Source organism: Lissotriton vulgaris, chromosome 6 (assembly GCF_964263255.1).
Source record: "Lissotriton vulgaris chromosome 6, aLisVul1.2, whole genome shotgun sequence".
In the NCBI taxonomy this organism is placed as follows: domain Eukaryota; kingdom Metazoa; phylum Chordata; class Amphibia; order Caudata; family Salamandridae; genus Lissotriton; species Lissotriton vulgaris.
Genome location: NC_141694.1, coordinates 1,644,076,859 through 1,644,104,509, shown reverse-complemented (window position 1 = coordinate 1,644,104,509; position 27,651 = coordinate 1,644,076,859). Strand labels below are relative to the sequence as shown.

The 27,651-nt window shown below is 44.1% G+C and overlaps 1 protein-coding gene across 2 annotated transcripts in view; it reads left to right on the top strand.

Annotated features, from left to right (window-relative positions):
* The window catches only part of LOC147709244 (metastasis-associated protein MTA3-like), a 790,513-nt gene that overhangs the window by 217,690 nt on the left and 545,172 nt on the right, over window positions 1–27,651 (top strand). For both annotated transcript variants that reach the window (XM_086927807.1, XM_086927806.1), the window contains exons 7-8: window positions 53–152; window positions 8,526–8,625. In XM_086927807.1, coding sequence (XP_086783933.1) covers window positions 53–152; window positions 8,526–8,625 — 200 coding nt within the window. The remainder of the gene's footprint in view (window positions 1–52; window positions 153–8,525; window positions 8,626–27,651) is intronic.

Sequence of the window (27,651 nt, the reverse complement as noted above, 5' to 3'; positions counted from 1 at the left end):
ATTATAGTGGCCTTTCCTATTTGAAGCTGATTCCACTTTGCTTGGTTTACAGGACCAGATGACCGTGATCAATCGAAGCTTGAGGAAATTGTATGGGACCCCTTTAGCCCCCTTAGTGATCGTCAAATCGACCAATTTTTAGTTGTTGCACGGTAAGTGAAAACAGATTGTGTAGCAGATATGTTTTTTTGGGACTATGAACACACAGTACTTTTAGGGAGCATGTGTTTATCCTGTCACTTGCAGTCTTTAATCCAATCATAAGAGTTAAAGACAACATGAACTTTAGGTTACTCAACTTCACAACTAAATATCACTTTACACATTTCATATATACTACACAACATTCTCGTAGGATCCTAAAGCTCTCAGTGTGAATGGGGAAAGAACAGTCTGCATAAGTTACACTGCTGTAGTAATGCAGAAATCTTATTCTAGCACATGGACAAGAATAACCTTATCAAGAGCTCTTGTCTGTGTGAAGATTTAAACATAGCTACCACACAGGGTAGCAGCAAGCTATTGGTTTCCGCTTTCAGTTTAGCAAATTTTATCATCCAAAAAACTCAAAATCCTATTTTCGTTATTGCAGTTTTCGATTTTGCGTACGCACACTAGCTCTTGACATACACCATTTGACCATGGGCTCGTCCAAGCCGGCTACGGAAAGTGTTTGGCAAATCCATGTTCAGTCTCCGTTTTAGCAGAAACTTGTCTATACTCGTTGATACCTTTTTAGTTGCAATTAGAGAAGGTTCTAACCAGCTGGTATGCTGAGTTTTGGAAAGGGTAGAGGCTTAACGCGTGTGTTAATGAACTAGGCATTGTGATCCAGAAGAGCCTATCAAAGTCCATGCAGATCTTAGTTGGTTTAGATCTTCCTTAAATCGGACTAGAGCTCCACTTTTTTTCCCAGTCCTAGCAAAAAGCAATCACTGCCAGCCGATACATTAACAAAGTTTAGATTTCCACGAAAGTAGGTTGAGGCAGTTTCCCTCCCGAAAAAGACTTCTCGGAAGGGCTGCCCTTGTCTTTCCCCAGAATGCCCTGTGCGAGCTGGTGCTTGTATTCAGGAGTGTGCTCTGAGCCGGAAGGTTATGTATCCACCTCCAAGAGGTCCCTAATCAAAGTAGTAATATTTCTACAAAATATCTAAAGCAACACTTGTCAGTTATTAGTTCTAAATATATATAATTGAAATAAGTAACTAATTTTGATATTTGATATTTGATATTTGAGGGGGTATTTATATAGCGCAGCGTTCGCTCCGGAGGGAGCATCATGGCGCTGAGAATCCTTGAAGCCCAGTATTTGGAGGTGCGAAGAAAGACTAAATGGCGGCTCTGGTCAAGTCATCGGGGAGGTCAAAAATCCAAGTTTTAAGAAGTTTCCTAAAGGGCTTCTCTAGGGTCTGTTGTCTCAAGTGTTTGGGCATGCTATTCCAAGCTTTGATGGCCAGGGAGCTTAAAGTTTTTCCACCTTTTAACTTCAAGTTGTACCTGGCGGAAGACATGAGATTGTCTTGGGCAGAGCGAAGGGAGCGACTCGGGTGGTAGTGTGAGAAGCGTCTGGTTAGGTATTTAGGACCAGTACTGTGGAACGCCCGGAAGGTGACAGTAAGCATTTTGAAGAGTATTCTTTTATGGAGGGGTAGCCAATGCAGGGTTTTTAGGGCTGCAGAGATTGAGGATCTGCGGGGTAGTTTTAGAACCAGGCGGGCAGCCGAGTGAAGGACGCTTTGGAGTTTGGTCAGAGTGGATTTTTTAGTCCCGGCCAGGAGACCGTTGCAGTAGTCAACGCGGGAGATTATGAGGGCCACTGCCACCGTTTTCCTGGCCTCAAGAGGGAGAAAGTCGAAAAACTTTCTAAGAGATTTAATAATCCCAAAACATCTGCCGGCAACATTTCTAGCGTGTTGATTGAATGATAGATCCGAATCAAATAATACACCTAAGTTTCTAGCTGTAGTGACGGTCTGGGGAGGGGCAACAGAGTTATCCGGCCACCAAAGGGCTGGGCAGAAAGAGGTGTTCTTTCCTATGGGGAGGATCTCTGTTTTGCCAGAGTTGCAACGGAGGTGGTTGGTGTCCATCCATTGGAAGACAGCGGTTAGGCAGTTTTTCAGATTGAGCTCAGCTTGGTTTGAGTTGTCCTCTAGAGGTACGATCAACTGAGTATCATCGGCATACGAGGTGACAGGTATGCCGAATGATTCAATTAGGGCAAGGAGAGGGATGAGGTAAACATTAAAAAGAAGGGGACTGAGGATGGACCCCTGAGGAACTCCAGAGGAGACCTTTTTCTCCCTAGATTGAAAAGGGCCAAGGGCGACAGTCTGGGACCTGTCGCTGAGGAATGATCTTATCCATGAGAGGGCTGAGTCTGAAATCCCTATGTCCATCAATCTGTTGATCAGGATAGAGTGGGATATTGTGTTGAACGCTGCTGTGAGGTCGAGCAGTATAAGAATGGCTTTCTTCCTCTGGTCTTGCAGCGTTTTGATTGTATCAGCCAATTCGATCAGAGCTGATTCAGTTGAATGTTTGGGACGGAAACCAGATTGTTGAGGGTGGAGTATATTGTGGGCTTCAAGGTAGGTTTTAAGCTCTTTATAAACTAACTGTTCCGTTATTTTTCCAAGAGCCGGAAGGAGAGTGATTGGGCGGAGATTGGTTAGGTCAACAGGGGATTTATTGGCTTTCTTCATAAGTGGTTTGACGACACCCTTTTTCCATATGCGAGGGACAGATCCGGAACAAAGTGACGAGTTGATTATGTCATTGATGGTAGGGTTGACTACGTCTATGATTTGGTGGAGGATCTTGGGGGGACAGGGGTCGGAAGGGGATCCAGATTTGCAGGATAGAATAGCTTCTCTGGTCTGGGCTAGAGTGACCGGGGTGAAATTTTTGAGGCTACCAACTGGAGATTCAAGTTGGTCAGGGCTAGAAGGCCCTTGAGGGGTCGGAGGAGGGGGGAAGTTCCTTTGGATGGAGGTGATTTTTTCATCAAAGTAATCTGAGATCTTATCACAAAGATCTTGGGATGGGGGGATTTCGGGCTGGAGGGCTTTGGGTTGAGTAAAAGTTTTTACTATGGAGAACAAGGTTTTTTGTTTCTGGCTAGCGTCTTTGATGGCATTTACGTAAAAGATTTTCTTGGCCGATTTAATATTAGAGAGGTATTTTTTCCTCTGTTGGATGTAGGCGAGACGGTCGTCAATGTCATAGGTGCGGCGCCATTTACGCTCAGCTTTCCTGCAGAGAAGGTGAGTGGTAGCTAAGTCAGTGGTGAACCAAGGAGCATTAATAGTTTTCTTGTGAGTTCTGCCGGGGCGATTGGTGGGAGTCCGGTTTTTAATTTCTAGTGCGATCCAATTATGGAAAAGGTCTGCATCCCTTTCAATGTTACCTGATAGAGCGGGGAGCTGGGATTGAGGAATGGGATCCCAAATTCTATATTCACAAAATATAATGAGGAAAAAACAATCTGAAAGAGTTAGATGAGGAGTATATATGTGTAATGGGTTAGGGATTAAAGGTAAAGGAAGGAGGTTTAAATGTGCAGGGTTAAGGTGCATGGCTATGGTTTTGGTGAATATGATAAATGGTTATGGGTTTTAAGTATTCTGTTATAGGGGTTATTGATTAGGCATTAAGGGTATTATGATTAGGATTAACAGATCAGGGTTAAGGGAATTGTGCTGAGTATAAGATTAAGAATTTGATATATATATAGCTACGAGTTAAAGGTTTGCGTTATAGAGTGGCAGGTTTGGGATATACTTAATAAGTGATAAGTAGTTAGGGTTTAAGGGATTAAGAGTTAAGAGTAATGTTAACCATGTATACATTGTTTAGTGCAATTGTTGGAAATGAGTTTCTTTTGGGATGTGTTGATGAGTTTATTATTATTCTAATTATACGAGAAAAAAATAACTATTGCTTTCTGCAGTAACACTACAGATCATTAATTTCAATGAAACCAACTTAACTTTTAGAAGTGATGCATTTAGAACTGTTAACTTGAAACTGGTATTACTTCTCAGAACAACTTTCGAATTAACAAGGTACAATTTAAGAACGTGTACAATAAAATGTGGGGGGATGTGGTTGTCCTGTTACTGTTTGAGCAGAAGCCATCCTTCATCTTGCATTCACCATTTCACACTAAAAGATCATTGTGATCATCCGAGGTAGCCCTAGCCACAGGTGCACCAAAGAGGGTTGTCATTAATCTTCCATTCATACATCTCCAATGTTCGTGATGTTTGTTGCAAAATCAATGTGCATGCTGTTTACGGTCATCCAAAATACTAATGGTCCGAACAGGATGTAATGTCAATGATGTGACAAATGGACAGCACCCTTTATTTCAGCTGCATTACCTCAAAAATGTATATATGCTACTACCAGCCAGGAAGTGGGCAGTGTGGTAAAGGGGACCTATCCTGAGGTTGCAGTTCATGCTCTCCCCAATCATAAGCAAGATGTGCAGTTAGAGTAATCTCTTAGCATTGGGTTGCCCACAAACTGTGCAGAAAAGGGAAAACGCAGGGAGCTTCTAGAGGAAAAGCAAAAATATGGGTGTTGAGCAGTCACCAAAGACACCACACAAATGCCATTCTAATTTTCCGGGATTAAACCATAAAGAGCTATTTTCCATGCTTTAACGATCTACCGTAGAGAAAAATGAGGGAAGGGGCAGTGGTTGCAAGATTTTTCTGATTATGTGCTAAAAAATAATCTTAATGGCCAGTTTTCTCTTTACAAAGACCTTCATTCAAGGCTGTGTATATTTTGAATGGTGTGTTGCCTTGGATTAGAATCTGTTGACAGCAAAGGTGCCTGTCGATTTGCAGTTCTCCTTGACCCCATTTAGGGAAAGGCCTAATGTATTATTCGAGGGCATTTGGCGAACATCACTGCATTTATAGTAGAGACTTATAGCAATAGATTCCTCACCTTTTGAGTATTGGGAAAACGACTGACTGGATCTGAAAACTTTTCAGAAGTACTTCTGTGGGCCAGAAGGGGGTGCCTTGCAGCTCCACACTAATGCCGATGTGCTCTGCAAATGACATGCCTGGCCTGTATTGGCATAACTCCCTGGTGCCCTGGCTCCATATCAACCTTCTGGTGGTGAGGGCCGTTCTCTTAGAGTTGTAAGCCTTCCTTCCGTCCATCAAGGGGAGGCTGGTGCAGGTACTCACTGACAACACCACTGCCATGTTGTACTAAAACATGCAGGGCTGGGTGGAGGTCACAAACCCTATTTTCAGGAGGCTTTGTGCCTCTATTAATGATGGGACTGCCAAGGAATTTTCCTGTAGATAAACCACCAGGCATGATATTTGAATGCCAGGGTGGACGAGCTGAGTGGTCGACGCCTAGCTGATAACAACCGGCAGCTGCAACCAGAAGGTGGCACAAGGTCTCTTCCGGGAGTGGGGAGAACGTTGGCTCAATCTGTTTGCTACAGATGAGAACCTGCAATGGCAGCATTTATGCGCTTTGGAATTTCCAAAGTGCATCTCACTTGGAGATGTATTTTTCCTCCAGTGAACTCGGGAAGGCTGCATGCCTTTCTGTCATACCTCTCATGCTCTGACTTCCCCAGGAGATCATAACAGAATGGACCCAAGTCATCCTTGTTGCTCCGGATTGGCCACACAGAGACTATAGTATCCAAAATTCCTGGGCATGATCATGTGTCCTCGATCAGGCTGCTCCTTCGGGATTCCTGCTGTCGCAGCAACAGGGCAGAGTTCTCCACCCCAGCCTTTGCAGTGTCATGCTTGGAGATTGAGGAGTGACCTTCCTTAGAGGTGTCCTTGAACAAAATTATATATGCCAGTCATTTGGACAGATTTGTAGTTTGGTGCGGCACTCACCAGATTGACCCCCCCCATCCCTTCTCCAGGCCAAACTGTCTTGACATTTTGTTATTTTTTTCTGTCTCTTCTCTGGCAAGGCCTTGCTTTGGGCACAGTTATCTTTCGGCCCTCTATGCCTTCTTATGGTTGCCAGACCGGACCTCATTGTTTAAATTCAGTTGTGGTGCGTTTTTTAAAAGGGCTGCAACATATGTTTCCCCTTCTGCCATGCAATAAAGGGACCTTAGTCTAGTCCTGACATATGATATGCACTTTGTTGCAACCGCTTTACAACTGTCAGTTCTTTACCTTCAAAACGGTGTTCATTATTACCATCACCTCTGCACAACGGGTGAGGGAGCTTGAGGCTGTTTGTGTCACTTAGTCTTACCCCACCTTCTTTGGAGACAAACTGGTTCTGCAGACGCAGGCATCCTTCCTGCCGAAAGTCATGGCATTGTTTCATGTCAGCAGAATCATCATCACCCTTCATGCGTTCTATGATCTGCCTTACTCCTCTAAGGAATCCCTCGCTTAGACCCCAAGAGATCCCGGAGTTGCTTTATTGATAGTGCCAAAGAACACTGGGTGGATGATCTGCTCTTTGTGGAGTTTTTTTTTAGCTAAAAAAGACCACGCAGTGCAGAAGAGAACCACCTCCCACTGGATCATTTTCTGCATTCATTTCTGCTACGCCTTGGCTAAAAAGCAGCCTCCAGAAGTTGTGTGGGCTCATTCTAATAGGGCCAATGCTGCCACCACTGCGTTGGCATGTGGAGTCACTGCCCAGACATTTGCCAGTTAGCAACATGGGCACGTACACACGTTCTTGAAGCATTATTGCCTGAATAGGCTGGTTTGCCCATTAGATCCTGCAGGATTTTCTGGTTTGAGTCCATTCATAGACCCACCTCTGAGTAGGTATTGCTTTGCTATCTATTTAAAAGGTGAGGAATCTGCGGATAGAAGTGTCTATCAGAAGAGCAAGTTACTTACCTAATGTAATGTTCTTTCTGGTATAATCTTGCCACAGAATCTTTACCAGCCCTCCGTTCCTTCCTGTTAAATGTTTGGGCTCTATCCTTTAATAAGATCCCAATTCTAGGAATCTGCAAATATATCTACCAATTTGCTTTTGGGGCTCTGATTCCGAGAGCGCAGACGGTTTCCAAAACAACTTGTCAGCGTGCGAAAGTGGCACCTATATAGGCCCGCACACATTTTCTGGAGCGGAAGAGTGTCACTGAGGTGCTACCTTTCTGTGCGAAAGGTACCTGCTGAAAAGTTTCTAGGTCCAATCTGACGCCTAGGGAGAATTCAGACGGTTGGGAATCTGCGGCTAGCTAGTCTACCAGAAAGAGTGTTACCTTCGCAGTTAGTTTTTTAAGCTTTGAACTGTCATTTGTTCAATAGGGTCTACAGATTAGCAATCCTCCACCCTTATTCCATTCATATGAAACCTTCATCTAGGTACTTAGCTTCTGGTAAGCACCTATTTGAATCCTCTGCGTTCTTGCCTGTCTTTGTTGTGGATTTTAAAAGCAATGTTTTTTGTGATTATTACTTTTGCAAGAACAAAAGCTGAATTGCATGTGCTGTCAGTTCATTGATGGTTTTGAGTCTTATCTTATATTTCTTGTCCAAGTTGAATTCTGAAAGCCATATTTCATATGATTGTTACCTGCCATTTTCACTCCTCCAAAAGTTTTCAATAACATCTGCACAGACGAACTAAAGGAACCCCTTATTTGTATTTCAAAGTGTCTGATAACTGTAGCGTGGACAGTCATTGTGTTGTGGCTTCTGGTGCGTCAGGAAAGAAGAGCAGCCAGGAAGCAATCTGCATACCCGAGTTTTATTTAGGATTTTGTTTAAACTTACTTGGGGGGCGGGGATCTTCTTTTAATATTGTAAAGGCTAAACCTTTGTCTTAAATCCATATTTTAACAAAGCATTGTTGCCTGAACTTTGATTAATTTGTTTCCTAAAGAAGGTCTGAGGAGGAGGGGGGCACAGATCCAGGTGTGCATGATACATTCTAGATGTTCTGGATTTCCAGCTCAAATATTCAATAACCTCAATGGGACTTAGTCATATAGGTATTATCTTTACAAGCTGGTAATGGTCAAGCCTCTAGAACTATGTTGGCCACTACTTTAATGGAAGAGCAATTTACTTCACCTTTAATGAACACTATTTTCCAAACAGATGACTCGTCATCCTCACACCTGCTCTCTTTTTAGGGTGACAGTCTTTGGTAATAATTGTCTGATTTGTGTCTGTTCGCTCCGTCCTTTAATTATGGTCCAGGTACAGGGAAGATAAGGATTAGGTAAAATTGATTTCGTTTATGGTATCTTGATGCCACTTTTATTGATAATGTCTGTGGCGCTGCTGCTGGTGTCGCTCTGGCGCTAGCCAGGTGGGATGAGAGATGTGCTTCGAAGCGTTGTCTGTGATAAACCTTAAGATTCCCAGTCTGCAGGGTAGTGGGGTATTCATCAGGAAACTTGTACCTAAGGTGTAACATATAATGGCGAGTCTAATAAAAGGTATCCTCTCTGCAAACCTGCGTGTTGACTATTATGTTTTACTTCGCCTTTATTTAACAGAAGTGCACATGCTTATTCGATCGTTTCCTTCCCTTTAGTGCCGTTGGAACATTTGCTCGAGCGTTGGACTGCAGTAGTTCTGTCAGACAACCAAGTTTACACATGAGCGCAGCTGCTGCTTCACGAGATATCACTTTGGTAAGATATAATTTCAAAATAATTAAGATCTCTTTTCTCTTCCAGATATTTTCTTTGTAGTTGGTCAAAATGTTGCCAACTTCACATTAAAATAAGGCATCAGGTTTTGTAAAAAACTCAATCCACGTTTTAGCGTTTAGCTCTTCTGAATAGTGGGTTTAAAGCCAGACACGTCTGTTTTGGAACTGGGATGTCAAGTTCGAGTCCCGGCGTCGGCTCAACATCCTGTGATTCTGGGTAATTCACTTAATCTCCCCATTGTCCTAAAAATATGAATGTGACCTCGTGTAATGTAACTGGTGTTAATGTAAAGACTCCAATGTCTATGGACCGAGTACGCGGCAAAGAAATGGGGCATGAATTATGTTGCGCTAGAATCCTACTTATTATCCCAGGAAAAATGGCAATTGATGTGAACGAGAAGTTCTTGGTTGGCCTGTTTTCCTGGGGCATGGTGTTATGTCCGACTAGGTTGATGTTTAGCATTTGTAAGCTGAGCTACTGTGTTCTTTGCACGGAGCAATGCTTCTTAACTGTTTTGTTGCTAATTCCTAGTAAAACTATGTGTATTCTTCAACTGATGTATACCTGTACACAAATGATTCTTTTTCCCTTATTACCAACCTCCATTCTTATTTTTGTGACAAATGTTAATGCAGACGTAATACATAAAACGACCTGGCTACTAGGCACAACAAAACATTTAGGATTTATTAAATTCATGGCGGAAACATTAATTAGGTAAAGTCCATTTTTTTCAATGGTCTCCATCAAATGTTATTTCTAATCTCTGGATTTCTGTTTTGGAAAAACAAGAAACGTAATAGTAAATTTGCACAGTTAATTAAAACCAATGCAATGCAATACAAAATATGAATTGAAGTAAAACACAATATAAAATCACATATGTTTTAAAACCATCATGGTGTGAACATTGTTATTCTGTTCATCCTAATTATAAAAATCGTATTGGCCTTTCATTTATCACACAGTATTTAGACAGTAGACGTAGTTTATATTATAAAACAGATTAAGATCAAATTGGTTCAAGAATCAAGTCCTGGCATTTTTTTCCTCCACAGCCTTTAACATTTTTACAAGGCTGCAGCTCAGTTGAGGGTCCTGAGATGAGAAGCAGGTAAGGACTGCACTCCTTTGTGTACGTGTCCTGTGTCGAATAAAATGGTGTCTCAAAAGAAGTTTCCTCTCCTCTTGCATTTTCTCACAAGAGCATAGCAGATGAAGCATATCTTCTTGCATGTTACCACATAGCCGGCATAGCGTGCCTGCTTTCTTTTTTAGCCAGTGTGGAAGATGCTGAATGCAGGGCAACAGACCTAGCCTGTGTCTTAAAAAGCACATTTTGGTCTTTTTGGCATAGCCCAGACCAAAATAGTTCTGGGGAGCTTTTGCCGAATATGAGTTCAAAATCCTCCAAGCGTGCGTTCTTTTTGAGAAATCTGCTTTATCTTGTACCCACGACTGTTGTTTAATCGACTTCTTTACCAATTTATTAAACATTTTGTGATCTGAGGAGGAAGCCCAGAGCTGTTCCAGCCCGGTGTTTACAAGACTTTTTACTAAATATTTAGCTACTGGCGAGGTCGGAGACTGCTCTATCTCCCTCCACAGATATTCGTTCAGTGTTCCTTGTGCAGATTTCCTCACTTTGTCCCATACACAGATATAGGCCCCCTGACGTGCCAGGAGCTGTTGTTGGATGCCAAACTCCAGCCTAATCTGTGGTGGGGAGGTCCGCTTAGGAAGGCTAAAAATATTTCTATATGCGGCTATGATTGTGCTGTCGAGTAGTGTTGCATCTCTGCCTCGTAGGATCTCACTTCCATAAGTTATTGTAGGCAGTAATTTGACTCTGATAACTTGTACCAAAGGTGTTAAGGATGGACCAGATAACTTGTTATTCAGTGTTTTTAAAGCAATTGCCAGAGCAAGTCCTTTGCCTCTAATGCTAGACCTTTGCACACTGAATCGACCGCCGTTATCAATCTTCACGCCTAGATACTTATATATTGGCGTGTCTTTGATGCGAGAGTTGTTCCAAAACCACGAGAAGATTTTTCTTTTTCTTTTGCTAATAGTCATAGTTTGGGTTTTCTCGAGGTTTACTATTAGGTCATTTGCCTTGGAATAGCTCTGTGTAGTGTTCAGGAGGTTTTGAAGCCCTACTTTAGTGTGGTTTAGTAAAACAATGTTGTCTGCATATAAGAGGCATGGTAGATTAAGCCCTCCTAGTTTAGGAGCATGTGAGTTGCAGTTGTTCAAAATTGGAGCCAGGTCGCCCAAAAACAGATTAAACGGTGTTGGGGCCAAGACAAAGCTCTGCTTGAGGCCATTGTTGGTCGGTATGCGCCTCAACAGCAGTGAGCCGTCCCCCACCTTTATCTGTATCCAGGTCTCCGTGTGCAAGTTTATTAACAGGTCCAACAGTGGTTTTGAGATCCCCCAGCCGTTTAATTTTGACCATAGAAGATTCCGGTTAATGTTGTCAAAAGCCGCTTTATAGTCTATGTAGCAGAGATGTAGGGGCAGTTTTTTTGTCTCTGCCTTGGTTATTAGTAGGCCTATAGTTAGTATATTGGTCGTCGTGCCCACTGATTTAACAAAGCCTGTCTGATAAACCGGTTTCAGGGATTTCTTTGTAGCCCATGCCTGTAATTCCTCCAGCAGTAGACCTGCGAAGTAGTTCGCCTCATTGTCGATTAGGGCCACTAGTCGATAGTTTTGAGGGAGAGCCCTATCCCCTGCTTTATATATTGGGGTAATGATAGAGCCCTTCCAGGAGCCTGGCAAGATGTTCGAGCTCCTGATTTCCAAAAAAAGGGGTTCAAGAGCTGCTGCCCAGTAACCCACATCTTGCTTGAAGAGGATTGGCGAGATCCCGTTTTGTCCCGAAGCTCCTTCCCTTCTACCTTTTTTGATTTGGCATTTGATTTTGTGTTGCAGTTTTGAGGGATTAATTAATTCATATCTGTCTTTATTGTTTGTGCACAATTGTGTTTGTTGTGCATTATCAACTTTATGGTCTATTCTGATATTGGAGTTAGATAAGTCCCGGTTGTTGGGTGGGTCTTGATTGAAGTGCTTACGTAGATAGAGTGCCCATGTTTCCTCTGTGATATTAGATGAAACCCCCAAGTTTGCTGGACATGTTAGCGGGTTAATGGTTTTCAAAAACCTTGCCCCATCATTCTGTTTAATATCTAAGTGGAGTTTTGCCCACAAGTTGTCCTCCATTGTTTTGGTTGCCTCCCATTTCAGCTTTTTTAGTTTGAATTTCAGTGTCCGAAGATGGTTTTGCTTTACTTTTTCATTGGGATCCAACTGCATTTCCCTCATTAAACGGTAAATCATGTTTTTTGTTTCCTTAATTTTTTCTCTGTACTCTCGAGATAGGTTGTCCATATTGCTGAGCTTTGCAAATACTTTGGGCTTCGTTGCATAGTTCGACATGATGGTTGTAAATTGTTCCCATTTTATGATTTCATTTGATCCAGTGCGCTCCATAAAATGTTGTTGTGCCCTTCCTATTAAAGTTTCGCCCATCGCTACTGAGTACTTAATTTTTTGGAAATTAACAGTATGGATAGTATCTTTTGGGGCATTTGATCGCTCGAATATAGGTCTCGCAATATCCAAGGCAATATCCTGAGGGTATTGGTCACTGTCAGTTTTTTCGGTCACTGTCAGTTTTTTTTTCTTATCCGGAACGAGGTTGTATAGTGAAAGAGAGGTAGTGAGATAAAGGTGTAATCTAGTATACGGTTTGCCCTTGTAGAATAAGTTGGGGCTGGCGGGCTATCTCCCACAATTCTGCCGTTTAGGGCTCTGATATTGAAGTGTTCCAGTTCTTCGAGTGTCTGCACTCCCAATTTTGTTTGTTTGGCTGTTTGTAGTTTCTCTTGCAGTGGAAGGTCCCAAGATATATTTTGAGCTAAAATTACCTCTTCTTGTGGCGTACCCATGAGGTTAAGGTTGAAATGCCCTGTAAGCACAATGTTAGTTATTGATCTTATCTTCCCGTAATGCATTCCTCCAAGAAGATGTATAGTTCCTTTGCTGCTTTTTTTTCCCCTTTAGGGTTTATATAAGCATTGATCAGAATGCAGTCAGTATTGGCTTTGCCTGAACCTTGGGGTGCTAGGGCCAGCTTAATTGCAAGAGTAGCTACCGAAGAAGGTCCCATTTCTTCTATCTTGACAAAACTAGTGGTTGCTACGTATGTTGCTAGGCCGCCTTTAAGGTGCCCGTACTTAGCTGTCCTTTTGGCGCCTGTGAAAAAAAGTAAATACCCCTGGAGGTGTGGAGGTTCGGCGAGCCATGTTTCCTGTAAGGCCACTATGTCGAAAGATCTTATATAAGCTACAAATTCTGGATCCAGCATTTTGGTGGCTAAACCATTGATATTCCAGGAGCATGTGCACAGTTGGTTTTGCATATGCTCCCGTGGGTTTTGGCCGATTTGTCAGTTGTTATTTTTTATGGTTCTCACAATCCATCTTTGATCTTTCAGCTCGGTTGGAGCTACCCTGTTTGCTCCTTTCCAGCAGGTAATTTCAATGTGCTCATTGCTGCCTGTTTCACATGGCCCTGCCGCCCCTCTAAGAACCGAGGTTCTGAAGCTGCCTGCATTATCCCTGGACTCCAGCTTTACTCCTGGGTATAGTATGTCCGGGTATCTTGGCTTTATATGTGGTTTTATCGTAATGCCCCAGTTTTTGAATACCTCGGCTTCAGATAGAATTTTCTGCGATATTGCTCCCGAGGCCCAAGTCGCCTTTGTCGCTTCCCTTCCTGTGCCTTCTAAGTCTATAAATTCAATGGACAACAAATCTGTGCTTGATACGTTTGCCAGTGAAGGGATATGGGATAGTAGCCGTAATATGTTGCTTCTGTTGAGGGTGTCATGTCTTCCTTTATAGATGTAATCTGGGTTAAACCATGTAGCGTCTAGGGTATTCCCTTGTACGTTTATACACCGCTCTCCATTGTAGATGTTTGTTGATGTTTTCAGATCCGCACATTCTGTTGGTCTTGCTTTTACCAGATAGGTGTCGATTTTGGTCGCTCCGCCTGAGGCTTGGTCATTGGCGCATTGGTAAGGTGCAAGAGTTTCGGGTTCTTTATGTCTTCCCCCGCTGCACAGCCAGTGCACGTTGCCTGTCAGATTTACAGGTGTCGGTTCTGTTGTTGTGCGGTCTTCCCGTATATGTGATGTCACAGTTGCTTGGTTGATAGCGTATAGTTGACTATCCGTCAATCCTATGCCTTGACTTTCTACTTTTTTGTCTATTCTATCCAGAGTAAGTCCTTGTTTTATGTTTTGCGTGGGATTGGGGCTTGTCTTTGTTATGTTTTAGCCCGTTTGGCAGGCCAGAATCAGTAGGCGTTGTGCTATTCCTAGATAATTGGGCAGATGCTAATTGGCCGTGTTGAGAGTTGGCTTTTTGTTCGTCTGATCCAGTGTTAGCTGGTTTCTCCAGGTTATCAGTTGTGTAGATCATTTCATTGGAGTTATAACTTAAAGTTTTTTCTTCCCCAGGTTGTAATTTGCTTTGCTCTGTAATGGTAGATCGGCCTTCGCGTTTTGAGCAGAGCTTATGTTTCCTGCCTTTACGCTTTTTAGCTCGCCTCTGTTTCGCGTTAAATTTTAGATCGATGTCATCTTCATCTATGGTGTTCGTTGGTAGAGGGCTCATTAGTCCCATGTCGTTGCCTGCTATGATTTTGGTTAGATCATTCTTTTTAGCTTGTACTTGTGCGCCTGTGCTCATCAGTTCAATCTTTCTTACGGCTTCTGAATCTTCACCAGTTTTTCCTTTTTCAATGTAAATTGTAAAATGTAAATTGATACTTGTATAGCGCACTACTCACCCGTAAGGGTCTCAAGGCGCTTGTACGAATACCGCTGTGGAACCCATCCTGGCTTTCCCTGTGAGGCGTCCACTCCTGGGCAACCCCAAGGTGGAGGCCAGGCATCCTTAGCGTTGTGGGGGCCGTTGTGGAGATTAAGCAAGCTATTTCCCAGAGCTGCAGAGTAGGACTCCATGATTGGAATAGGTACCGAGGCGAGAATTATCAGGTCTGTGGAATTTTGAGCCCAAGACCCGCCGAGGCGGGAATTGAACCCTGGTTCCGGACTAGACCTCTGCATCTGGGTCTGCCGCTCTAACCATTGAGCCACACTTCTCCACCTCTCCACTGCTCCACTTTTCACTCACTTCTGTTTGTGTAGAGAGAGCAATTTTGGTGTCTTTTGTTTTTGGGTGATCCTGTATCACACTGCCCAGCGTGGTGTTTTGCTGGGTAGGTCTTTTGAGCTGTGTGCACAGGTCGGTCAATAGTGTTGGGAGGATGGATAGCTTATCAATGATTGGGCCGCATCTGCACCCACTGCTGGTGCTCCTGTTTGTGTCTTGTAGGTGATCCAATTTGCTCTGGAGAAGCTTGTTTAACGTACCCAGCTTCCCGTCTATGGCAACCACAAACACGGCTAAAGTGTCTAATAACGTTAGTTGGGCGTCCATTTTCTCAGATTGGTAGTGTAGTGCATCCACCAAGAGTTGTACTGTGTTTAGGAGGCTAGGCCAAGCGCTTTCCTGCCCAGAATGTTTTAGAATTTTTTCTTGGCTTCCTGGTGGCCCATTACAGTTTACTACTCTTTCCGACGTGCCTGATTCCGCTTGATTTTCCTGCATGCCTTCAGTTCTCATGGACCGTATGTCTGAAGTCGTCCTGCTACTGTTATGGTCTTGATGATATGCAGCTATAAGTTCTTCCCACTCCTCCTTCCCCAAATAAGAGGATATTTCTATCACCTCTGACGCTGGGCTCACTTGCCTTTCTTCTTTGCTAGAAGTCCTTTCCGTCTTCTTATCTCCTGCCTCTTGCTTTTTGTAAGAAGTGTCCAGGACTATCGGGGATAAATCCTTCTCTTCCTCATGATCAATTCCAATTTCCTCCTTGTTTATGAGTTCCTCGATGCGGCTTGCGGCCTCTTGGCTTTTCCTCTTCCTCATACTGTTGCCCTCGGCGTTGTCGCTGATGCTGAGTCTGCTATCGTCTGGTGTTCTTGGTGACCTATCCTTTGCATTGTGTGACCAGTGTACTTGGATTAGGTTGGTGTCTATGGTCAGTTTCCTCCCTGTTATGGCTCCCGCAGATGCTGTCTTTCGCCCTGCCTGACAGTTATTAGGCTGGGGTGTTGATGTTGTTTGAGGTGAGGTTATAGGCGTTATACTGTTCTTTCCTTTGCTCTTGTCCTTTTCCTTGGTGTGGCAGGGTATACTCAGACATGAGTCCCTTTCTCACTGCTCCATCAGGATTCAAGCAAGCCGGGCCGAAGAGGCTGAAATGCCAGAAACCGGTCCCCGGTAGCTTGTCTCCTTTCTGGTAAAGAATTGGCTTGGTAGTTTAGTCTGCCCTGTTCCCATGATGCACTGGGCCAGGGACAGACTGATTTGCATATAGCCAGGTTCTGAGCTGGGTTGGGGCAGTGAGATAAATAACGGTGATGGATCAAGCCCTGATCTTTGGACTGGGTAAGAGTGGTCTGCTCAATTCAGACACTCTGTTCATCACCACCCCCTTTTGTAAATCGATTTTGGCCACTATAGGTGTGGCAGGGTATACTCAGACATGAGTCCCTTTCTCACTGCTCCATCAGGATTCAAGCAAGCCGGGCCGAAGAGGCTGAAATGCCAGAAACCGGTCCCCGGTAGCTTGTCTCCTTTCTGGTAAAGAATTGGCTTGGTAGTTTAGTCTGCCCTGTTCCCATGATGCACTGGGCCAGGGACAGACTGATTTGCATATAGCCAGGTTCTGAGCTGGGATGGTGCAGTGAGATAAATAACGGTGATGGATCAAGCCCTGATCTTTGGACTGGGTAAGAGTGGTCTGCTCAATTCAGACACTCTGTTCATCACTACCCCCTTTTGTAAATCGTTTTTACTAAACTGATAGGGCAGAGGTAGCTGAGATGGTTCAAGGGGCGATTCTAATCCTGATACTGCATTGATCTTTGAAAATAGGTATCCCCTGCGTTTTTTAGAAAACAGAATTTTGTGTAAATTTTGGGCTGAGACGAGGATTGATTTATTTTTTTGCTCCTTTCTGTATTGCCCATGTGGTCGCTTTTTGAGCTGTTAGAAGCAGGCTTGTCCGATGTTATGTCAATTAAGGAGCTCTGTGTCGTGGGCTTAAGTTTTGCTGGCGGAGACTCTTTGGTTTCCTCAGGTGACTTAGTTATTTGTTTGCGCTTTTTTGCTCCTCCTTTGCTCGTTGGGCCTCCTCGAACCCTTCCTGATCTCATTTTGTGGCCTCGTCCCTTAGTTACGAGTTAGAGGATAGGTTGAAGGGTGTCAAGCGAGACCAAGCGGACAAATCTCCTTATGCGACCACAGAACACTGCCTATCCCTGCTGACGAGGGTTGAAAACCTGAAACACGTGTCCAGGGATGGCGAAGACAGCAAAGATAGCAAGATCGAAAGATGATGCATCGCGAACACTCTACTACAATGACCAGAGTCCTTAGGGGCAACTTCCGCCGGTGTGTGAGTAGTGTGCGACCCCACCCCCTTTTTGGGACAAATCTCCTTATGTGCCCTGTTGGTGCTGTTTGCACAGGTTTTCCAGCTTTGACCCCTGTATGACTATCAGCACAAACAAGCCCCCATATAGAAATGAGACCCCTTAAAACTGAAAGAAGAGACACAGAGCAAGAAGAGGAAATGAAATAGATGAGATCTGGGAGAAAGGCGGTAGTGGAGGTGAAGACATAACAGTAAACCGAGAGTTAACAGAGAAAAATCAAGAAAGAGGAGGGATGCCAGAGATTTAAGGGAGCCATTTAATTAACATTTCTATTTTCTGATATTTGCATAGTGAAGAATGAGTAAAGTCAATGGGAATAAATGAATTTTGTTTCCTGGTGACGGTTTTAGGGCAGCTACAGGACAAATAGATTTTGATAAATAATTGTAGGGAGGTGAAAAAGAATGTCAACATTTTTTACATACTGATCCTGCTAGCTAGTGGCAGGACCGGTAACTGCATCTATCGTGGTTGTCAGACTATCACTCCTCATACAACATTCATTGCAGCATGGGTCAGCAAATTTTGCAGCATCATATATTGAAGGCTTAATTAAGTATTAGCCGATAGATTTAGCAGCTTGGATTAGCAAATGTTGCAGCATCCTATATGCAACGGCTTTTAAAAAAAGTATTAGCCAATTGATTTATACGTGAAAATAGGGTGGTATTAGAAAATTATGGAACAGATTGGACCTGCTCCCCACCAATGCGTTCATTCTGTTTTGTCTGACTGTGAAATACTATTTCATTCATAATCATACTGTATGCTAGAAAACATACTCTAGAACAGAGCACAATACTTGTATAGATCTTTTTTTTATCCTACTTATTTTTTTTCAAATTTTTGGTGTAACATATTTGATATAGCTTACCATACTGTTACGCAGCAGTTTATCCAAACACATGTTTCACCCTATCCTGGTTGTTAAGTCTAGGGCCTTTTCAAGGCTGGAAGTTTGTAAAGAGATCACAAAGTAGATGATTACATCTAAAAGGCAACTTATTAATGATATAGTCATACATTTTTATTATGCACAGCAAACTGGAACAGTCGAAGGTTTTGAGGATGACCCTATGGTGTTCATGTGAGGCGCACACTCATATTGAAATAAAATTCTCATGTAACATGCATTATTTTTCCTGGTGTCACAGTAAAACAAGGACTGTGAAAACTGCTTTATGGTATAGTAGTAGAAAAAGGAACCAGAAGACTGTTGAGAGTGGGACTATAGGTTAAGCGTTCGATAACCTGTTGACAGAGCCTGGTTGTATCCAAGGTTACCATCATCTTCTTGCTGGTAGCATATTTTCTGAAATAAGTCTTACAGTAATGAATCGAAATGGCTTAAGTTGTGGAAAGGTAAAGCAATGACAAGCTGACTGGTCTGGTGTCAAGCTTCTACATGAGGTCTCAAATCACCATCTGATGCTTGTATTTGTAACAGTATGATGTTTAGTTTTGTTCCAACTTTTCCAAGACCACATTTTGATGAAGAGTAACATCATTTTTGTGTCATGCATGTGACGTAAAAACAGGGACCAATTTAGGAATAGTAGTCCTTCAGGTTAAAAATGTTGTATTCATAGTTTATTTAATTTACAGATTGAGAAGTAGTTTCTTTCAAGAGTATTGTGATAGCATAGATCATTGAAATTGTTTCAATAGATGTTGTGCAAATTACGTTTTGACATGCTCTGCAGAATAAAGAATGTAAGCATAATTCTTATCTTGTGTAAACAATATTCATAGAGTATCAGAGCATGCACAATTTTTGATTTGAAGAAGGTAATGGTATAAAACAAACGGTTCCTACGCATTTGGCTAATATCAAGCAAAGTAAACTTTAGAAGAGGATAATTTTACACTGGGGAGTCTAGTTGTCCAAAGTAACAGTTAAAGGGTTATACTACAAACTTTATTAACGATTATATACATGTGCGAGCAAAAATAACTCATCAGGCATTAATATTAGGATTGCAGTATTTTAGTTATGAAGGATATTAGCAAGATAAGAGCTGTTATTGTGTGGACGTGAAACATATATATTTGTAAATTTAAGCTAAATGTAGTATAATGGCTACATTGAGTTACATTATGTGGTGCTACAGACCCAATTGCGTAATGAAATATATAGTATATGCCTTAATATTGTAAGTGAAGAATTTACAGACCGCTTTGTATAGAATCAAAAATTATAGATGGCTATAAATCCACTTGCATGGATGCAGAGGTGATGAGGTACTACTAAGTTGTTCCTCTTTAGAGGATGTTGTATATCCATTTTATGCTGATGATACGTTTACGTCATAGTTAAATCTGATGTGTACAGATTTCCACTGAATTACCAATTTGCCTGCCTGTTGGAAGTGTATGTCATGTAAGTTTACTTGCTGTTGTTGGAAATGTACCATCAGTGTACTCCTAAAAGAATGTAATGCTTAGAGTATGAATGTAGTTTTATTGGAGCATAGTTAGAGTAATAATTTCTGCTTCTTTGTTCAGTCATGTTGTACAGTGTCAAGGAAAAGGACCCAGTTGCTCTCTTTGTCTTAGAAGTAATTTATGGTTTTTGCCTCTTCTTAGTTTGGCGATATGGCATAAATAGTGAAGATCGCTTGTATTCATGCTGCATGATATAGTCTTCTGATAGAGGTTTACCAACTTTTAGAGCCTACAGCCTAGCTATTCCGAAAATCTTATTTGAATTGCGTGAATTGTACTTCCAACACATGCAACATCACATGGAGAGATAATTATTGTGTAATTGACCTGAAAATTATGATTGACAAAAAAGTTCCAACACATTTGTGCTATAGATAGTATATCATCCATTAATATATGGTGGTTTCTTAAAAGATGCCAATGTTAAGTGATTTACATATATAACAATGTCCTTCATGAAAGTGTGTAATGTGTGATTGAACCTGTTGTAAGAAAGAGGATATGATGGCAAAAGCAAGGAAATGGATCAAATGAAATGGATAAAACAATAATGCAGATTAAAGCAATTAACACACCGTTTTGCTATGGAAAAATATATTTTATAAAAGCCAGATAATAATTAATCACACAATTTCATACAGGACATACTTACATATACTATGGCTCTTTAACCTGGGGCAAGCACACTCTTTCTGCACTTGACACTCCGGATAGCGAGGGCGAGCAATCAAATGCTTCTCACATAGTGTGGGGAAGACGAGGCAAGAGTTGGAGAAGTGTGGCTCAATGATTAGAGCGGCAGACCCTGATGCAGAGGTCTAGCCCGGGACCAGGGTTCAATTCCACGCCTCGGCGGGTCTTGGGCTAAAAAAAAATTCCACGGACCTGATAATTCTCGACTCGGTGCCTATTCCAATCATGGAGTCCCACTCTGCAACTCTGGGCAATAGCTTGCTTAATCTCCACAACGGCCCCCACAACGCTAAGGATGCCTGGCCTCCACCTTGGGGGTGCCCAGGAGTGGACGCCTCCCAGGGAAAGCCAGGATGGGTTCCACAGCGGTATTCGTACAAGCGCCTTGAGACCCTTGCGGGTGAGTAGTGCGCTATACAAGTATCAATTTACAAGAGTTCAGAATTAAACAGTCATACAGCATGCACAATAATGCATTACCCAGCCCTGTTCTTATTTCAGTAAAATGAAAGTACTTGAATACCACAGCCAAACGTAATACTATACTATTCAGTTTGCTCAGCTAAGGGGGTTGTGATTCTTACTAGAAGCCTTTACATTCTCTATGGTTCCTTCTCTCTGTTCAAGGAGCTTGTATGTCGCCAAACAAAAGAAGTTGCAGCTTCATTATCACACGTAGATGCGATCTACAGCATTCTCTGGCTTTGCAGGCCTCCCTCAAGAATACACTTTCTGACTGCACTTGCTTTTCCCCTGCTATAACAGTGGCAGGGGGGGGGCAGGATTTCCTCCCAGGTTGGTTAGTCTTTCACGTACGACAGCGACAGCCATTTGCAACAATCTGTACTATTAATCTGTCTTGCCTTTCCTCTCTGCCCTGCCCGCTTATCCTCCCACACAACAAATTTTAAAACTACTACATGTCAATTTCGCTAAAGGAGGAGCAGCTGTTGCTCTCTCTGCGCCAAAGGGAAGATGCCTGATTTGAAAAAGGAGGGTGTTGTTGCTCTCCTTATTCCCTCTGGCCTATCCTGAACCTCAGTCTCCTGTAGAAGGACAAATTCAGCATGCTCATGCTGGCTCAGATTGTGTCTGTTTTGGTCCAAAGGGACTTGATAGTGTCATTGCATTGCAGGATGAATATTTTCATATGCAGTTCCACAGACCTAATCTGTGGTTGAAGGTAGGCTAGGAGCATTTTCGGTTTACTGTGCTCCCCTTCGGCCTCACCAGCTCTCCTCAGGTATTCACAAAATTGATTGTGGTGGTCGCTACCATCTTCGGTGGTCGGGGATACCAGTATTTCTGTACATCTGTTGAAGTACACACTCAATACCGGACCACGCACTCAACGCCGGACGATCATGCACCAGTTGCCTGGTCGCCCGAAGTGCACCCAAGGACCCTTCTCCTGCCGGAACTGCAGCTTCACCAGCATCCGGCCCGCCAACCCGACCAACAAGGAACCCAACTTCCTCAGATGCATCCTGCTCAACACCCGCTCCGCCGGCAAAAGCTGTAGAACTCTGGGACCTACTCAACACCAACGCCCCAGACGTCGTCTTCCTGACAGAGACCTGGCTGACCCCCTCCTCGGCACCTGACATCGCCATAGCCATCCCGGAAGGCTACAAGATCACCCGCAAGGACCGCCTTAATAGAATAGGAGCAGGAATTGCCATCGTCCACAGAAACACTCTCAAAATCTTGACACACGCCGACGACACCATCAGCACCACCGGACACCTGCACTTCCCGATCCACCCGACCCCAACACCGCCCTCAGAGGCACCCTCATCTACAAATCCCCCGGACACCGACTGCAGTTCAGCGACTCCATCAGCGACTTCATCAGCACACACGCCCTCGCCTCCACGGACTACATCCTCTTTGGGGACCTAAACTTCCACCTCGAGAACAACGACGCCGCCATCTCCTCCACCCTGATTGACAACCTCGGCAACCTCTGACTCAGATCACTCGTCACAACACCCACTCACTCCACTGGTCACACGCTTGACCCCATCTTCTCAGCAAGCACCCATGTCTTCTTCAAACGCACCACCGAACTCCACTGGGCCGACCACGGCTGCATCCACTTCACCTTCCGGAAACCCACCACACACCACCTCACCCAGCAGGTGCCTTGCCGCAGCTGGGGCAAGATCACAGAGGACCAGCTAACCGACGCCCTCGCCCAAAGCCCACCCGAGGACCCAACCAACCCCGACGCTGCAGCCCACAGCCTCAGACAATGGATCAACGACAGCGCCAACACCCTTGCCCTGCTCAAGAAGCCCCCCCAATACCCACACCAGCAAGAGAACCAGCTGGTTCACCGAAGACCTCCAGGCCTCCAAGCGAACCTGCCGAAAACTAGAAAAAAACTGGACCCGCGAAAGAACACCGGAAAGCTACACAGCCCACAGGAACGCCACCTGCCGACACCACCAACTCATCAGATCCGCCAAAAGGACTGCCTTCAGAGACCGCAAAGACAACAACTCACACAACAGCAAAGAGCTCTTCAGCATCGTGAAGGAACTCTCCAACCCCAGCTCCAACACCGACATCCCACTGTCACAAGACCTGTACGACTCTCTTGACACCTTCTTCCATCGCAAGATCACAGACATCCGCGACAACTTCGACTTCATCACCACCCCGACAACCTCAGACACCCCCGCTCCCATGACCACCACCTGCACCAACTTCCTACTCACCGGGACCAACATCAACAACGACAACACCATCAAGACCATGAACCCCGTCCACTCCGGATCCCCGGAAGACCCCTGCCCACACCAAATCTTCAACAAAGCCAGCAGCACCAACGCACCCCACCTTCGGAAAACCATCAACATTTCCTTCAAGACAGCGACCTTCCCGGAGGGCTGGAAGCATGCAGAGATCAACGCCTTACCAAAGAAATCCAAGGCGGACCCCAAGGCCCTCAAGAACCTCCGACCCATCTCCCTGCTCCCGTTCCCGGCGAAGATCATCGAAAAGGCCGTCAACAAACCAGCTTCCTAGAAGAGAACAACACCCTGGACCTGTCTCAGTCCGGGTTCTGCAACAACCACAGCAACGAAACTGCCCTCATTGCCACCACCGACGACATCGGGATCTTGCTCGACAATGGAGAAACCGCGGCCCTCATCCTCCTGGACCTGTCAGCCGCTTCTACAGTCTGCCACCGCACAGTGCTAGAAAATTGTAAGTGAGAACATTGAAATTTCAAGTAATTTTATGTAATGTGCATCAAAGTTGCAAACGGTATTAACAGTTTTAAACATAATGAAGAGCGGGTCGGCTATAAATATGTATGGTTTTAATATTTTTTCGTTTAAATATTTGTTTTGACCTTCTGCCAGCGATAATGAGCACATCGAAAGAAGATTTTTATTGCGATGTTTTACTGTAATTTAAATGGTAAATTCTATCAGTGTACTTTATACAATTGTTTTTAGTAACTAAGCATATAATAAATGAAATTGAATGTTTATTTAGCCTTGTTGCCAGAGAATCAAACAGAAAATACTGCCAGACAGCCATTTTCTGGTGACCCAGCCAGTACTACGCACGTCTGCTGTTTCCTGACACTGTAGCTGTTCCGTAGTGAACTACTCGCCCAAGATGAACATCGGCAACAAAGGCAGTAAGGAGTCTGCACTCACCCTAAGTCCAGGACCTTCAGCGGATGGACTGAAACAAGTTCAGCCTGGGTGGCGGGTTACTGAGGTCCAAAATTAGATAACATGTACTAGGTCCCTGAAACAAGTAGTCGGCTTAGTGGCGGGTGTCACTACAGTGCGACTTCGAGGCTGCTATGGTGCCGAGAGCCATCCCTGCTGCTGCTTTACATGGGCATTCATCGTGTATTTAGTTTAAAATGTGAATTTAGGATTTCTGGGGTGTGGCACCAGACAATGCGTTACTGAATTCTAAAATTAGATCACATATACTGCGTGCCTGAACAAGCAAGCTTATTCTCACAGAAGGCGAACAAAAGACAAAAACTAAAACAAATCGCAAATGCTGGGCAAGTAAATTAATGTGTTTCAAAAGTAAGGCTTACAGTCTATCGCTGACAAAATAGAAAGAAAATTCTGCTTCAGATTAAAATATAAAAAATTAAAGCATTTTAACATGGTCTTTTGCTGCTTGTACTTTCGAGGGATATTACAGTTAACAAGAACACAACCCAGTTGTCTATTTGAACATGGGTATCAAGTGTATAACTTGGGACAAGTGTTCACATGGAATTCATTTTCTTACCAAAGACCTATTACAGGAAATCCTGGAAAGACATAATCTTGTAACACAACAATAATGTTCCTGCAGAAAGTCAATTCTGTTATGGTTTAATCCAAAAGAAGAAACCAGCCATTATTTTGGATAAATTAGATTTAGCTGAATCAAAGTTTATTATTTCATGATTAGCAGATACTGAGCCACGCAATACAACGTCAAGAGAGTGGTGAGGAGATATTGTGTAAGGACCCCAAGTGCTAACTACCAAAACAATCAGGAAAAAACAGTTACTTAAAGATGATTTTAGGGAACACCTTCCCTAGGAAAGTGCGGCCCGAGAATTGCACTAACCTGCAAATGGAGAGTATGTGCTGGTACAAACTACCTTTGACATGGACCCTATTTGACCAGGATACTGAGTGGAAGGGATAAGGGCTCTCCTTACTAGGTTCAGGCTCGGACTGATCCGGTGTCAAGTCTTTTTTCCTCTGCCTCAGTTTAACCGTAAGGAAATTCTGATCTGTCCCTGCGACAAATACTCATTGAAAACTCTTGCCCATTTGACCTTTTTCCAGCAGATTTTACAACAGCTATGCTAGGAGGTTCTTGTTCCCCTTGTTGAGAGGTACTTCAGTTTCTTGACAAATCCCGGCTCTTCTGTATCTACTGTCCCTTCCGAACCCGAAAAGTCTGCCTCACAGTGGCTGCCTTTCTCAAATAAGCCCGAAAGCTTAGGAGATATTTGTTTTACCTGACTCATTTCTTGCACCGTGTGTTTTTTTTTTTTTTTTGTCCTGCTTTTATCCTATTTGTGGTAATGTGTTAAAAAAAACTACTTATGCATTTTTGGCTGCCTAATTTTTGTGTGTTTTGTTGCATTATTTGGGCGCTAATGTGTTTGCTCCCGTCATGAATGTTGTTGCGGTTTTTATCTGTCGATATTTCCTGAGCTTTTGTATGATGAAATTCTAAAGTAATGTTTTTGTTTATTATTTTAAATCGAAATAAAGCTGAAATGAAATGGCATTACCGGCCGATGTATTTAGAGGGCTGGCTGAATTTCTCTATGAAGAAGTAATATCATTTTAGTAAAATCAAAAAGTCTTAGTAAAGCAGGCCTCAAAATGTTTATAAAAATGTTTTCTAGTGCCTACTTTAGTCTAGTGAGTTTGTTTCTATTTAAAGTTAGTTTTTTTTGTTGAGATTTGATTGACCAATATAGCCTTTCATAGATTTTCATAAAATATTTTTTCTTAGACAATTGGCGTGTATAGATTTTTAGGTCGAGGACCGAAGGCTGCGCTTGCGCAGTCTCCGGTAGGAGATTTAATGATTTGGAGTATGGGGCTTGAACCCGCCTCTCTCTTCCATTGGCTGGCTCCCTGAACGGAGGCCAGCCATTGAATGAGAGGGGAATCACTCAGTTCAAGCCCCGTCTCTTTCGGATTTGGGGGCGTGTTTTTTTTGCGTTCTTTCGACTGTGACGTCATCCGTCTCTCAGAACGCCAAAAATACGCCCCCGAATCCGAAATGTTCGGTAGTTTGCTGTCCTCGTCCCCGCCCCCTCTCACGCTGTTCGTGTCTTTGTTCTCGCCCCCTCCCGCTGTCTGTTCTCTGCTGTAAAAGGCCGGGTATTAGGCTGTCACCTAAAGTCCCACCTCCTGGACGCAGGACCCTAGGGGCAGGGAGGCGGCCTCTCGCCGAACTACACACCCCCTCGATGCTAGCCTGAGGACATGGGAGGCCTCTCGTGAACTCTACCCCCACCCCCTCCTAGCCTGGTATGAGAAGCACGGGCAGAGGGAGGCGGGGTCTCACTGTACCCTCGCACCCGGTGCGCGCACCTCACCCCTGGCACACATGCGGGGCCCTCACTCCTCACAGCTCGGTTCTCAGGCCGTGGGAGTGGCTTCTCGGTCCGGCAGGGGAGGGCGGATGTCTCTCTGCCCGTGCAGACGGGCGTGCCTCCAAGGCTGTCTCGCTACACCTCCCTCCCACCGAGCTGTCTTTTTTTACAGTCATTTCTTCAACGCCCCATCTGGGCTGCCAATGCCCTCTTGGGGTTGCAATGAGGGGCTGCGGGAGGGGAGGGCGGGACCGGGCGCTCTCTCCAGCCTGCGATAGGCAGTCGGCGGGGTCACCGCAGCGGGAGGCGGCCGCAAGGTGGTAGCGGCAGCCCCATCCCAAAGTGCGGTCACTCTCTCTCACCCCTCCCCTGCAGCAGCCATGTTCACCAGGAAACAGGCTGCTCCTGTCTGAGCCAGCTGGAGGACGGGGGTTGGGGGAGAGGGGTCCCCGGGTGCAGCAGCCAGGTTGTCCGATCTCCTTCCTTGCTCCCCCACCAGATCGGGAGCCTGCACGCCCTGTCCCCGTCTCTGCACAAGCACAGCCGAGCTGGCACGGGATGCGTGTGAGGACGGCTAGCTGTGCAGCAGGAAATCGCCTTCATTTTCCACACCCCACCGTCGCCCACACAGGACATGAAACCGGGATCTCGGAGCTTTGGGGGAGTCGCTGTCATTGCTTTTCTATTTTTCTCATTTTTTCTGCACATGGCATGCTGTTTGCTCGGTGGAAAGTGATCAACGTTTTAAACATTGTCTCACACCATCCCATGCATTTTCTCCCTTCTCGAATGCCGTTCCCGAATGTCCACAAATTCCCTGGTAAAATAGCTTATTGTGGTAGGTAACGCTGTCTATAATCTTCCGATCACTATTTCGGCAGCCTTTGATGACATAACGTGTATGTATGAAGCGCACACTCAGAGGTATCTTTGCCCTGAATAACAGATGTTTATTATTACCCAACTCACTGGTAGTGATTTTATCGACCTCAGAAGGCTGTGGACCCTCTGGGATTTGAACCTGAGACCATAAGGTCGAACACAGGTACCTCCCGTTGGACACATTAGTCCACTATGCAGCCAGACCCTGCTGTCCCCGCTGAAATGAGTGCTGTTGAGCTGAGTAATATTAACATCTAATATCACCTTTTATCTAAATATCAGACGACCATTCAGC